At 44.6% G+C, this 13,317-nt stretch overlaps 2 protein-coding genes across 2 annotated transcripts; both read left to right on the top strand.

The window, feature by feature from the left end:
- Window positions 1-1,996: 1,996 nt before the first annotated feature.
- On the top strand, window positions 1,997-4,458 carry LOC148926484 (uncharacterized). Its single transcript, XM_089059147.1, has 6 exons — window positions 1,997-2,866; window positions 2,963-3,210; window positions 3,325-3,668; window positions 3,783-3,837; window positions 3,901-4,225; window positions 4,321-4,458. Exons 1-6 carry the CDS (start codon window positions 1,997-1,999, stop codon window positions 4,456-4,458), a joined length of 1,980 nt encoding a protein of 659 aa, XP_088915273.1.
- Window positions 4,459-4,638: 180 nt separating this feature from the next.
- On the top strand, window positions 4,639-5,105 carry LOC148926483 (uncharacterized). The gene is made up of 2 exons (XM_089059146.1): window positions 4,639-4,760; window positions 4,892-5,105. Exons 1-2 carry the CDS (start codon window positions 4,639-4,641, stop codon window positions 5,103-5,105), a joined length of 336 nt encoding a protein of 111 aa, XP_088915272.1.
- The last annotated feature ends 8,212 nt before the right edge of the window (window positions 5,106-13,317 follow it).

The raw sequence follows: 13,317 nt of genomic DNA, 5'->3' as shown, positions 1-13,317 counted from the left end.
TAATCTTTGTGTTTCCTTGGGTAGGTTGTATGCACACGCCTTCTAAAGGTCCACCTTTAGAGCCAATCGATCTTGAGATCGAAGCATCCAACAGGAAGAGGAAAGCACAGAGGAGGTTAAACCAAAGGATTCAGGTATCTTCACCCGTTCATAAGCGTCTACCTTCTCATATCAGAGAACTCCATCACCTAGTCCATCTCCACTTCCATCTCCCATACAGTACGAGCCGCGGTCTCCAATCCTAATGGTGGACGAGGAGAACAACAATTTTGAAAACAACAATGAAGACAACGAGGAGAACAACAATAATGAGGATCCTGTTATTCGTCAACTCCGTGAGCAGATGGCCAACATGCAGAGGCAGTTGGATGAGCAGAATGCGAGACCACCAGTTCAGCCCGTGCAGAATCTGTATGCATATAGACGAGTTGCTAATCCACCAATCAATAATGCCGGGATTGCGGCCAACAACTTTGAGTTAAAGCCGGGATTAATAAACAGGGTAGAAGCATATGCATTTGGTGGAACAGGTTCGGAAGATGCCAACAAGCACTTGACCAAGTTCATACAAATCAGCAACACCGTGAAGGCTAATGGGGTCTCCAATGACCAGATTCGCCTCAGATTGTTCCATTTTTCTTTGAAGGATGATACCAGGGATTGGTACGACAGCATGGATCATAACTCGGTCACTACTTGGGATGCGATGGTTGAGCTCTTCTTGGATAAATACTACCCACCGAGCGAGGCACTCAAGCGCCAAGCTGAAGTCATCTCTTATGCAATGCATCCTCGGGAGAATACTCACGAGGCATAGAAGAGATTCAAATACCTGATGAAGAGATGCCCCAACCACGGGTTAAGCCCGGGGCAACAGATCGTAACTTTCCACATGGGAGCCACTCCGGAGGCAATACGCGAGTTGAATATGAGCGCAGGGGGGTCACTCCTTAAGTTGGCAGAAGACGATGCATTAGAGGTAATTGAGAGGATGGCCTCCAACGATGATGGGTGGAAGAATGAGAGAAGAAAAACCTACAGGCTGGCGTCCGCATCGGATGTTGACAAGATGAACATGATGTCCAAGTAGCTGGATTTCTTGACTAGTAAGTTTGGCCATATTGTAACAGAGCCAACCGGGCTCGAAAGTGAAGAAGTGAATTACGTGCATCAAGGCGGCAACAATCGGAATTTCAACAACAACTACTGCCACAATCAAGGGGGTGGTAACTTCAACAACTTTGGGAATAAGGCACATCCCAACTTGTCTTATGGGAATCCTCACAATTCCCTCCAACCACCTCTGGGGTTTCAAGTATCGAATGGACAAGTCGTTGAGCCGAAGAAGAATGGGCTTGGAGATGTCTTGATGACGTTTATGGAGCAGACATGAGAAATTATGGCCAATTCTGATAAGAGACTGAAGCAGGTAGAGACAGATGTGCAGAGCCTGGGTATTCACATGAAGAGCATCGATACTCAGATGAGCCAGATTTCACAGGCTGTGGGTATTCAACATCAACCTGGCCAGTTTCCCTCACATACCATTGTCAATCCCAAGGATTGCAAGGATTGAAAAACCATCAATTTGAGGAATGGCAAAAGCTATAAAGGTCCAACCATGCTTGTAGAGAAGAAGAATATCTCGCAAGAAGAGGTAGTTGTAGAAGATGTAGTGGAAGAAGAGGAAGAGCCAGTGGAGGAAGTACCGCCTCCCAAGGCAAATACTGTGATACCTGCACCCCCAGTCGAAGTTAAAATTCCATTCCCACAACGTGTGCAGAAGAAGAAGCTAGATGATCAGTTCTCTAGATTTCTTGACATTTTCAGAAAGGTACACATCATCATTCCGTTGGTAGAGTCATTGCAGCAAATGTCTAGCTACGCCAAATTTCTAAAAGATGTTATCTCCAAGAAGAGGAGATAGGTGGAGCACAAGACCGTCAAATTGACGGAGAGCTGTAGTGCCATTATCCAAAAGAAATTGCCCGCTAAGATGAAAGATCCTAGAAGCTTCACTATATCGTGCATAGTGGGGGATAGCCAAGTGGGCAAGGCACTGTGTGACTTGGGAGCGAGCATTAATCTTATGACGTTCTCGTTCTTTCAAAAGCTGAAGATTGGGACACTGAGGCCCACCACCATCACACTCCAGATGGCCGACCGATCTGTGTCGTATTCGAGGGGGATTGTTGAAGATATACTCGTCACAGTCAATGACTTCATCTTCCCTATGGACTTTGTGGTGCTTGATATGGAGGAAGACTGGAATGTTCCTCTTATACTGGGAAGACCTTTCCTAGCTACACGGAAGGCAATGATCGATGTGCAGAAGGGAGAGCTCACACTCCGACTTAATGATGAAAGCGTCACATTCTCCATCTATAATGCAATGCAGAGGCACGATGATGAAGATGCATGGAGAGTGGAGCACTGCAACATGGTTGAAGTAGTCGATGACTGTGTGAAGGAGGTGGCCCAAGCCATATCGCCAGAAGATCAATTGGAACGATGCTTATCGCAATCTATCTTCTCTCCTTACTATAATGATATTAATGAGCCTAATACCAATTTGTTAAATTTTGTAGGTGCTCTTAATTCAACGGAGGAGGTCCCTAGGTTTCGACATAAATTCTTACCGTTGAGGGATCCGAATGAAGAGGAGAAGAAGGAGGAAAAGAAAGAGGAGTTGAAGCCGTTGCCGTCACACCTTAAGTATGCATTTCTCGGGGAGAATGCTACTTACCCGGTAATTGTATCATCTTCACTCACGACTAATGAACTTGATAAATTGCTTAGAGTGCTTAGGAAGCATAGGGGTGCAATTGGGTGGTCTATCTCAGACCTTAAGGGGATAAGTCCTACGGTTTGCATGCATAAAATTCTTCTAGAAGAGGGGTCTAAACCCAAAGCTCAAAACCAAAGGAGACTTAACCCGATAATGTAAGATGTGGTGAGGAAGGAGGTGCTTAAGTGGTTAGATGCCGGGATTGTCTATGCTATCTCGGATAGTGATTGGGTAAGTCCCACCCAAGTGGTAGCTAAGAAGGGTGGGATGAAGGTAGTAAAAGGGGGAGATGATGAGATGACAGCCACTAGGTTGGTAACCTGGTGGAGAGTATGCATAGATTATAGAGCCCTTAATGCCGTGACTAGAAAATGCCATTTCCCTCTCTCGTTCATTGACCAGATGCTAGATAGGTTGGCAGGGTATGAGTACTATTGCTTTCTAGATGACTACTCAGGATATAATCAGATCTTAATTGCCCCAGAGGATCAACATAAAGAAGTCTTTATTTGTCCTTATGGTGTGTATGCTTTCAGGAGGATGTCATTTGGCCTTTGCAATGCCCCAGCCACCTTTCAAAGGTGTATGATGTCCATCTTTCACGATATGGTGGAAGATATAATGGAAGTCTTCATGGATGACTTCTCCGTCTTTGGTAGCTCCTTTGATAATTGTTTACGGAATCTAACTCGTGTTTTGCAGAGATGTGAAGAGACACACTTGGTGCTCAACTGGGAGAAGTGTCATTTTATGGTGAGAGATGGCATTGTGCTTGGGCACAAAATATCTGCAGGAGGACTTGAGGTGGACAGGGCCAAGATAGTGGCGATTGAGAAATTTCCACCACCATCCAATGAGAAGGCTATGAGGAGTTTCCTTGGTCACGCCGGGTTTTACAGGCGGTTTATTAAGGATTTCTCTAGAATTGCTAGGCCTTTATGCCATTTTACTCGCTAAGGATGTTAAATTTGATTTTTCCCCTGAATGTTTGCAGGCATTCGAGACTTTGAAGAAGACACTTGTGAGTGCACCGGTGCTTATCTCACCGGGTTGGTCACAGCCGTTCGAGATCATGTGTGACGCAAGTGATGTGGTCGTGGGATCTGCTTTAGGACAAAAAAGAGACAAGATTTTCAGGGTGATCTACTATGCAACGCGCAGGAAAATTATACCACTACCAAGAAAGAGATGTTGGCGGTGGTGTATTCGTTCGAAAAGTTCCGTCCCTATCTCATTAGGGCAAGGACTATTGTGTTCACAGACCAAGCCGCCATCAGCCATCTTTTCGCCAAGGTGGATGCCAAGCCGAGATTGATATGGTGGGTCCTGCTTCTACAGGATTTTGATCTAGAGATTCAAGATAGGAAGGGATGTGAAAACGTGGTAGCTGACCACTTGTCGAGATTAGAGCATTGTTTTGAAGGGGTGAATTTGAAGGTTCCCATCAACGAAGAATTCCCCGTCGAGCATCTCTTCTATCTCAAGGCTCATCCCTGTGGTTTGCATATATTGTGAACTTTTTGGTGGCGAAGATCATTCCGGAGGACTACAAGTCATATCAGAAGAAGAAGTTCTTCCACGACGTCAAGTTCTACTTTTGGAATGAGCTATTCCTGTTTAGGCGATGTGCCGACATGGTGATACGAAGATGCGTTCTCGATGATGAATGAGAACATGTGATGAGGAAGTGTCACTCTAGTCCTAGTGGAGGACATTTTGAAGCTAACCGAACGGCGATGAAGGTGCTCCAATGTGGTCTCTATTGGCTGAGTATCTATGGAGATTGTCAAACCTTTGTACTCCATTGCAATGAGTGCCAAAGGACTGGCGGAGTTTCGAAGAAGAAAGAGATGCCCATGACTACTATTGTGGAGGTGGAGCTTTTTGATGTATGGGGGATCGATTTCATGGGACCCTTTCCACCTTCATCCGGGCATCAATACATACTCTTGGCGATCGACTACGTCTCGAGGTGGGTAGAGGCTATCCCCACTCACGCTAACTCCTCCAAGGTCGTGATTAGCTTCGTTTAGAAAAATATCTTCATGAGGTTTGGGGCTCCAAGAGCGTTGATTAGTGATGGGGGTCCCATTTCAAGAATAGGTGGCTCGAGCTCGAGTTGCAAAAATTTGGTGTCAAGCACCAAATCACCACCCCCTATCATCCTCAAGCAAATGGCCAAACGGAGTTGGCTAATAGAGAAATTAAGGGGATACTTGAGAATACGGTGAATGCTAATAGGAAGGATTGGTCGATGAAGCTTGATGATGTTCTTTGGGCATATAGGACGACGTACAAGATGCCGATTGGAATGTAACCATATCAATTGGTGTTTGGCAAATCTTGCCATCTTCCGGTGGAGTTAGAGCACAAATCCTATTGGGCGGTGAAGCAATTCAACGCGGACTATTACAAGGGGGGTGGGAGGGGGAAGGAGAGACAACTCCACCTAAACCTTCTCGATGAGTTTAGAAATGAGGCTTTCGAAAATTCCTCCATCTACAAGGAGCGCCTCAAGACATATCATGACAAGTTGATCGAGAAGAGGTGATAAGGATCCATGTATTTCATGATCCATCTCCCAAGAAATTACCCATTGATGATTGATCTAAAGTATTTTTGTGAGGCTATTTTCAATTTATCAACACAAGGCAAAAGATAATAGATGATCCAACCAACAAAAAATGAATCTAAACAAGAAAGGATGGTAGATTAGGAATGAAAAGCATGTGTATAAAGATGAGATAAAAGAGTTATGACCATAGGACCTTGACCAAAAGGATGGAAACAACCCTAGGCAACTTTCAATAGCTCTATCACCCCTTGGCTCCACTACTCAATGGATACACCCCATTGATGCATACCTCTACTTGAATCAATCTATGAAATTGAAACAAGCAACCTTCAAGGAAGGAATTGGATACATTCCTCAAAGAGGAAAAACTCACAAAGGAGATATCTTAATCACAATCTTATCTAGAATGAAAAATGAAGGAAATCTCTCTGGAGGCTATGGAGACGAGATATTAGGCGGAAAGGAAAAGGAAGGGGAAGCATACTGCTAAGCCCCAACAGAAGAAATCTCGCCCCGCAAGCACCACTGTGGTGATTAGCGAGCCGGAGGCGATCCGTGTACCGTTTGCCCATCCAACTGAAGAAGAGGAGGCTGAGATACCAGCCGTGGAGGAGAGCCCTTTCGAAACAATGGAGGTCCTTATGACCAAGAGGTTGTTGGAAGCGATGGTCAAGTTTGAGGACCCAAAGTTGCACAAGGCATGTGATGGCCGCGCCACGAATGGGAAGTTGGCGAAATCCAGAAAAAAGCTGTGCCTCTCGGACCTAAGGGATCTGGGAGTAGAGAAGAAGTTCATCTCCTACTTCAAAAGCATCGGATTTGAGTGGCTTCTCAACCACAGCAACGCGGAGGTACCGGTGGCTCTGGCGAAGGAGTTCTTCACGTCCTTCAAATTCAAGCAATCTACAGATCTCGATGCAGACCCAATCTCTTTCAGGCTATTCAATGAGGAGATGGAGATGAGTATAAGGGAGTGGTCGTTGAGAATGGGGCTACTCACACCCGAGGAAGAGGAAGAAGGAGCGTGGAAGGAGAGAGTGATTGCCGCACCCAAGTATACAACATGCTTCGACGCTGACGAGGCCTGGAGGATGGTTGCCCACAAGAAGGTGGCCAAATTCAAGACAAGTAAATCGAAGGGGGTACACATCACTGACCCTGTACTCCGATTGGCACAAGTATATATCGGGTACAATCTCTTGGGTCAAGTGGGTGCAACTCTCACTACTCCAGAGATGTATTTCATGTGGTGTATGCTAACAACGTGAAGGTCCACCTCGGGTACTAGACTGCCTATGCATGTCAAAGAGTCAGAACTCACTCCAACCGCCATCTCTACACGTGCAATTTGCTGGGAGCATACCTCCAGAGGAATGTATCAATGAAGATAGCCGACTCGGTCGCTAACCTGCCAATGTGTAGTGACCCAGGATACTTCGATCTCCCGTTCTTCTTCAACAAGGGATTGACAATAATGAAGGATGGCGTGCTGAGATTTTACGAAGTAGGGAAAGCTGATGGAGTGAAGATAAAGACCGAGAAGGCAGAAGAAGAAGGTGATGAAAGAGTGGCAAATACAGGATGGCAGACAAGGATGGAGGAAACAATGTTGAAGCTGAGAGCAAATACGGTGCAGCAACAGGAGATCTTGCTGAAGCTGCACCAGGAGGCGGTAACATAGAGGGAGATGATGGCCGCGCAAGCTGACAAGATGGCCCAGGCCGTGGAGACAATGATGAAAATGGTCACCGTGGTTGACCAGAAGATCCTCCGGGCCCAGCAGCAGCGCATGCCCCCGAAGTTGCCCACAGAACTTAGGCAACAGACCCCGGGAATGATCCCAGAGAAGCCAGCCTCCAGCGTCCAGAGAATGCCAGCAGAAAGGAAGAAGAAGGAAAGTGAGACCACCACCACTGTACCAGTGAAGAAGGATACCCCTAGGCCAGGGGAACAGAAGGCCAAGAAGGATGATGAACCAAAGCCAAGCCAGAAGAAAGTGAAGACGGTGCCCAAGAAGTCTGGTCCCACGGGGGACCAGAGCCAGAATTGACCCCCCCCCCCATAACCAAGTAATTTTAAATGTCAGTTTTTTTTATGTCTTTTTATGTTTTAGTTCTTTTTACAAAGCATGCCCGTTTATATGTGTCTGTGAATATTTGTGTTATCTTTATGTATATAAGTGTTAGCTATCTTCTCACACTTAGCCCGATGCTCGGTCTAAGTGTGAGAAGTTTGTTTTTATATAGCATGCTTTGGTATCTGTTATTTTGTGTATCTTCTCCCACTTAGCCCGATGCTCGGTCTAAGTGTGAGAAGTTTGTTTTTATAATATGTGTTTTGAGAGTCTGTTAAGTGTCGCACTAACCTAGCCCTGTTTTCCACTTCACCGAAAATGCTTGGGGACAAGCATGGTGAAGTGGGAGGGGGGAAGAAGTTAGTGCAAGATTAGTGTCAAGTATATGTGTCTGTTTACTAGGTCTAGGAGTTAGTAGTAGTCGTTTAGTAGGAAATTCGGTGTTCTGTGTTTATGCATAACTAGTAAATAGAAAGCAAAAGCCCCTTAGTGAGAGTAATTGAAGAGAGAATGCATGTCAATTTTGATGCCCATTTCCTTAATAAATCAAAATCCGTTTGGATGAAGTAAGGACGATAGAATATGCCTCGACTGATCTAGTTGTGAAGCCCTCTATAAAAGTGAGTTATAAGCCTTAAACACTTCATACTAACACAAAATGAGAGGGCTGCCACTTGATGCTTAGGGAGAGAACTTAGAAGGAGAAAAATTTTGGTTATAGAAGTAACCTCTCGGATCTAGGGAAAGGGTACTGGAGGTATAAGCTGGACGAAGTCCATGGTTTAAAAAGGAGGAATAAACTGGACAAGGTCCAGATATAAAAAAAATAAAATAAAATAATAAAATAAAAATGGAGTAATAAGCTGGACGAAGTCCAGAGAGGAAATGAGAAAAAATTATAATAAGAGCAAAGACAGGGGAACTCTCTGACCCGAGGCATCAGTGGTATAGCACTATAAGAGCGAACGATCCTAACATCCCTGGTGAGGAATGAGTGATCGAGCGAATCCAACAGTTAGTGAAGTTAGAGGCTATCTTGACAAACTGACAAGCCGATTAGATAGAAGAAGGGAAGAGGAAGATTCGGAGACTGTAGGTTCTTGGATTGACCTTAATCTTGTGGGGATGGCTGCTAGAAAGTAAACTAGTTTATGCATTTATGTGTCAATATGTTTTATTATGTGTCTTTGTCTGTTTTCTTTGTCTTAGTCCTTTAGAGTCTAGGTCTAGTAGTTTGAGTCTTTTTCTTTGTTAGTAGAGTCGGTTAAGGGGAAACCATGCATTGAAACTTGCCTTATTCCTTTTCATTGTCTTTATACTTGAGCACAAGTATGGTTTAAGTGTGAGCAGTTTGATAAGGCTCGTTTCATGCATTGGTTTAGGGTGGAAATTCTATGCATTCAGGGCGCTAATGTGTGTTTATGAGTTCAGGTGCGTAGTAAATCTACTGGGCCTAGGAGTTGCTGTTACCTGACCTGGCAGATGCAAAAGAGATGAAATTGAAGCAAAAATCAGAAGTCGTCGTTCGGACCTGGGAGAATCAAAAGTTGGCGACAGGAGAAGAATGGAGCGAGAGCAGATTATTTTAAAGAGTCTTACTCAAGGACAAGAGCGTCAAATCACCAGAGGGATACACTAGGGATCAGAGCCTCACATATATAAGGAGCTCAACCTTGAAGAACAAGACAGCCACTTCTACACTTTCTTAGCTCTAGCTTTCGTTCCATGCTTTAGTTCCACACTTCAATTTTCTCATTTCGTCTGCTGCACACTTGGAGATGGAGGATTCTAGCTACCGTGGTTCTCATCACTGTTATATTGCTGCTGTGTAACACTGCCTTGTGAAGGCGAAGAAACAATCTTTACTTGTTTTCGTTTAGAACTTGTTGGTTTTAAGTTCGCAACTCTAGTTTCTGACTTTGATCCACTGGATTCGAACCTATTTCTCTTTATTATGGAAGTTTATGTTGGTTTCTGTTGAATATCGCTGAGTTGATGTTTATTTCTTGCTTTTTAGCTTTCGTTCTTATTCATTGTTGGATGTTTGGAGCTGAAATCTGTTGGTTTGTTGATGGAGGTTGGGGATGTGCATATGGAGATGTTTGGAGTTGTTGAATCATGGTGTATTTGAGTCGGAGTTTCGCATATTTGGTGTTTGCTGTTTACGTTGTGCATGATTATGGCTGTTTACTTTCTGTTTCTGCATCTTTTAGGTCCAGTAGCGTAGATTGGTTAGTTTAGGCTTTAATTTCTCATTTTAAGTTTAGATCTGAAGTTTGCTCTGTTTTCATGGTGTTTAATACTCTGTTTTATCTGCTATTCTCGTTTGATTCCCGAAGAAGGTGAAGTTGTTGGTAGCTAGAACCAGATCTGCTTTATGTCTGCGTTTTTAAGCATGTACTTTACTTTTCTGCATTGTCCCCTAGACCCTGTCAGTACGATCTGCTTTGTCTCTTTACTTTTCTGCATGCTTTTCCAGACCCTGGTAGTTTAAGGAATTTGTCTTTACTTTTCGCTTTATGCTTGTCTGTCCAAATTAGGAAAGTTTGTCTACTTAAGTTTACTCCAGTTGTTTTAGAACTTCAAAATATCTCAGTTTCTCTAAGTCATGTATGTTCCGTACGTTCCCAGTTCTTAGACCCAGTAGGTAGAGTAAAGTTTTTCTTATCTCTCAGACCCAGTAGTTTTAAGTTCTCGACCCACAAAATTGCGAGGCAGCAGCCAAACCCTTTTCCCAAAACATCCTCAAATGCAGTTTCGTAACACCTTCGTCCTCGTGGGATCGATCCTTTACTTCCCTGTGCTAAGTTGTAGTATAGTGGGTTGAGGTTTTTGAAGGAATATAGTGCACCCAACGACTCCTTTCTGATAGTTTTATGATCTTCTAGCCTCTGAAGTCTTGTCGAATCCTCTGGACCTGTTAGATCGAGTGACATATATCACGCCGCACACAAACCGCATGTCTACTCTAGTACCGTCAAAATGGCGCCGTTGCCGGGGATGCATGGTGTTATTTGTGTGTTTGCGAATGTTTTGGTGTAAATAGTTTATTTACTATGTTTTCTTTTGTTTTTCTTTTAAGTTTATGAATAGGAGCTACCGGTTCGGACACTGGAACAAATCACTTGGTTGGAGAAGCGCACAGACTAGTTGGCGGGTCAAGGAAGCGATATTCCCAGTTACCACCAGATCGAGGCTTACAACAGGGGATCCAGTCCACCTGAGTTCGGAGAGCGACGACGAGTCAACTTCGTCAGTTAAGAAGGAACCAAAGTCAACCTTAGAAACAGAGGAGGAAAGCGTTGAAGATATGGCCAACGCAGGCGACGATGACCAGGAGATCGGCTGGCTCACTGCCCATCTAGATGGCGAGCCAGCCCAGGCTATCGTCTCTACCCAGCGCCAGAGGGCGATCGACATCAAAACTAATGTGCTGGGTATTCTACCCAATTTCTTGGGTCGGACGAATGAATGTCCATACGAATTCCTCAATGAGTTCAGTAAGCTTTGCAGTATTCAGAAGAGGCCCAACGATGCAACAGAGGAGGATTACCGACTACGCGCGATCCCATTTGCGCTGAAGGGAGAGGCTAACACTTGGTTGTTAAGGTTGCCACCCGACTCGATCCATACATGGAAGGATTTCAAGTTCGAATTCCTGAATTACTTTTTCCCTTCTAACGAAATGAATGCTCTTAAGAAGGAGATCCAGGAATGCAAGCAAGAATATGATGAATCGTTGAGTCAATACTGGTCCAGATTTAAGGGGCTGCTCGATGCTTGCCCAAACCACAGGATGATGGAAGCCGAAACCTACTATCTATTCTATGAAGGGGCAAAACCTGAGTCCAAAGACATGATGAATACTGCTAGTGGAGGAAATTTCACCAAGAGGAAGGTGAGCGAGGCCCGAGAGATACTGGGAAGATTAATTGATGCAAAAAAGGCATACGATTCACCTCGTACCATCCTAAGGAGAGGAAGTGCAGATGCAGTAACAGTGCAAAGTGAAGAAAGAGTGGATGCCCGAGTGGATGCAAGGATGGATGTTAGAATGGAGCAGTTGGAGAAGACTATTCTAACTGCCCCGGGGAAGAACGATTCACCGGGTCCAACAGGAAAGATAAACAAGCACTGGGTCCAGAGGATGGTTACAATTATTGCGGATCTCAAGAAGGGATGGATTGTCCAGCCTATATAAATGTTGTAGGAAATTGGAACCAAAATAATAGGGCAGTAATTGGAACCAGTGGAAAATTAAAGACGCTCCATGCTTCAGGTGGTCCGATGGGAATCAAAACCCTAAACTCCAGATTACTAACATAGAAGGAAACCAAGGGAACCAATCCAACTGGTCCGGAACAAGGGAATCAAGAGGGACAAGGAAACCAAGGGAATCAAGAGGGACAAGGAAACTGGAATCAATGAGCACAAGGTAATTGGAGTCAAGGAGGTCAAGGAAATCAACCTAGCTGGAACAATAGGAATCAAAATAACCAGGGAAGCTCATATGTACCCCCACACCAGAGGAACAACAATTATCAGGGACAAGGGAATCAGTACAACAATAACCAAGGAGGTCAAGGAAACTTTTGCGCGCGTCAAGGGGGTGGACCAAATCATGATAAAGGCCAAGTGGCAGTCAACCGAACTCCAGGACCAAGAGGAATCTGGATGATATGGTCCATGACCTAGTGAGTTCTCAACAACACATGCAGAACAACTTACTGGCAAATAATGACGTGGTCCACAAGCTCCAGGATGCTGAGCAGGAACACAAGGCCGCGATGGATCTGATGTCGAAGCAATTATCTCAGATCGCAACGTCCCTGAGCGACATGCGAGGAAATGAAGGGAGGATTCCAGCCTCAGTAAAGCCACCAGAAAGGGCAAATATCAGCCAGGTTACCCTGAGATCCGGGAAAGCATATGAAGGGCCCAAGCTGAAGGTAAATGATGAAATGCCAGTACCGATGAGCGAGGATGTTATCCACCCGGTCCAACAAAAAGAAGAAGTTAGAGCAGAGGATGATATTCAAGCCGGTGATTTGGGAGGACCGTTACCTCGGATGGCTGACCCATTTTTCTTAGACTCGGAGAATGAGGTAGAAACTGAAAAAGAGAAAGGAGAGGCGGAAGAGCCTTCTAAGGAAGATCCGACCAACGCAACAAAGAGGATTAAACATTTTCCCTACTGAGGGGATGCCAAGAAGAAAAAGGACAACCCCGTGGATTTCATGGAGATCTATGGAAAGTTGGAGATCAATCTCCCGTTCCTGGAGGCTATGAAGCTGCCCCCGTTCAGTAAATTCATTAAGGAGTTCATTGCGGGCAAGGCAAAATCTGATTGAAAGATCGTGATCGGGGAGAATGTATCTGCAGTAATTCAGAAGAGGATAATGCCGTCGAAGCAAACTGACCCAGGTATGTTTACCTTACCTATCACTATAGGAGGCGTCAGAGTCGAGCATGCTATGTGTGATCTAGGTGCGTCTATTAATGTGTTACCGCTTTCCATATATATAAAACTGGTAGGAGCAAGAATGACTGATACGAAAGTGGTGATCCAGTTAGCTGATAGATCATGCATTAGCCCTGAAGGAGTGTTAGAAAATGTGATAGTAAAAGTTCATGATGTTCTATACCCTGTTGATTTCCATGTGATAAAGATGAGTGAAAACGAAACTGCTAAGTCTAGTGGCGTTCTTTTAGGAAGACCATTTTTGAGGACCGCTGAGACTATAATTGATGTTTTTGATGGCACCATCTGTTTAGATTACAATGGGGCGAAATTCACTTTTAGCATTGATGAAGCTATGAGGAAACCACTTGACGTGGAAAACCTCCATTTTGTTGATGTCATTAACCCCCTGGTCCAGG

The sequence above is a fragment of the Salvia hispanica genome, chromosome 5, assembly GCF_029641045.1.
Source record: "Salvia hispanica isolate PSC_SH4W2 chromosome 5, Shi_PSC_v1, whole genome shotgun sequence".
NCBI classification, from domain to species: domain Eukaryota; kingdom Viridiplantae; phylum Streptophyta; class Magnoliopsida; order Lamiales; family Lamiaceae; genus Salvia; species Salvia hispanica.
This window is presented reverse-complemented; position numbering and strand designations above follow the sequence as displayed.

Bases quoted from the DNA above. Each gene is read 5' to 3' on its own strand.
- LOC148926484 (XM_089059147.1), top strand. From the start codon at position 1,997: ATGAAAGATCCTAGAAGCTTCACTATATCGTGCATAGTGGGGGATAGC. The intron at 3,669-3,782 runs GTCACGCCGGGT...GAATGTTTGCAG, and splicing joins GGCTATGAGGAGTTTCCTTG to GCATTCGAGACTTTGAAGAA. The intron at 4,226-4,320 runs GTTCCCATCAAC...TTGGTGGCGAAG, and splicing joins TTGAAGGGGTGAATTTGAAG to ATCATTCCGGAGGACTACAA.
- LOC148926483 (XM_089059146.1), top strand. From the start codon at position 4,639: ATGCCCATGACTACTATTGTGGAGGTGGAGCTTTTTGATGTATGGGGG. The intron at 4,761-4,891 runs GTGGGTAGAGGC...TTTCAAGAATAG, and splicing joins GCGATCGACTACGTCTCGAG to GTGGCTCGAGCTCGAGTTGC.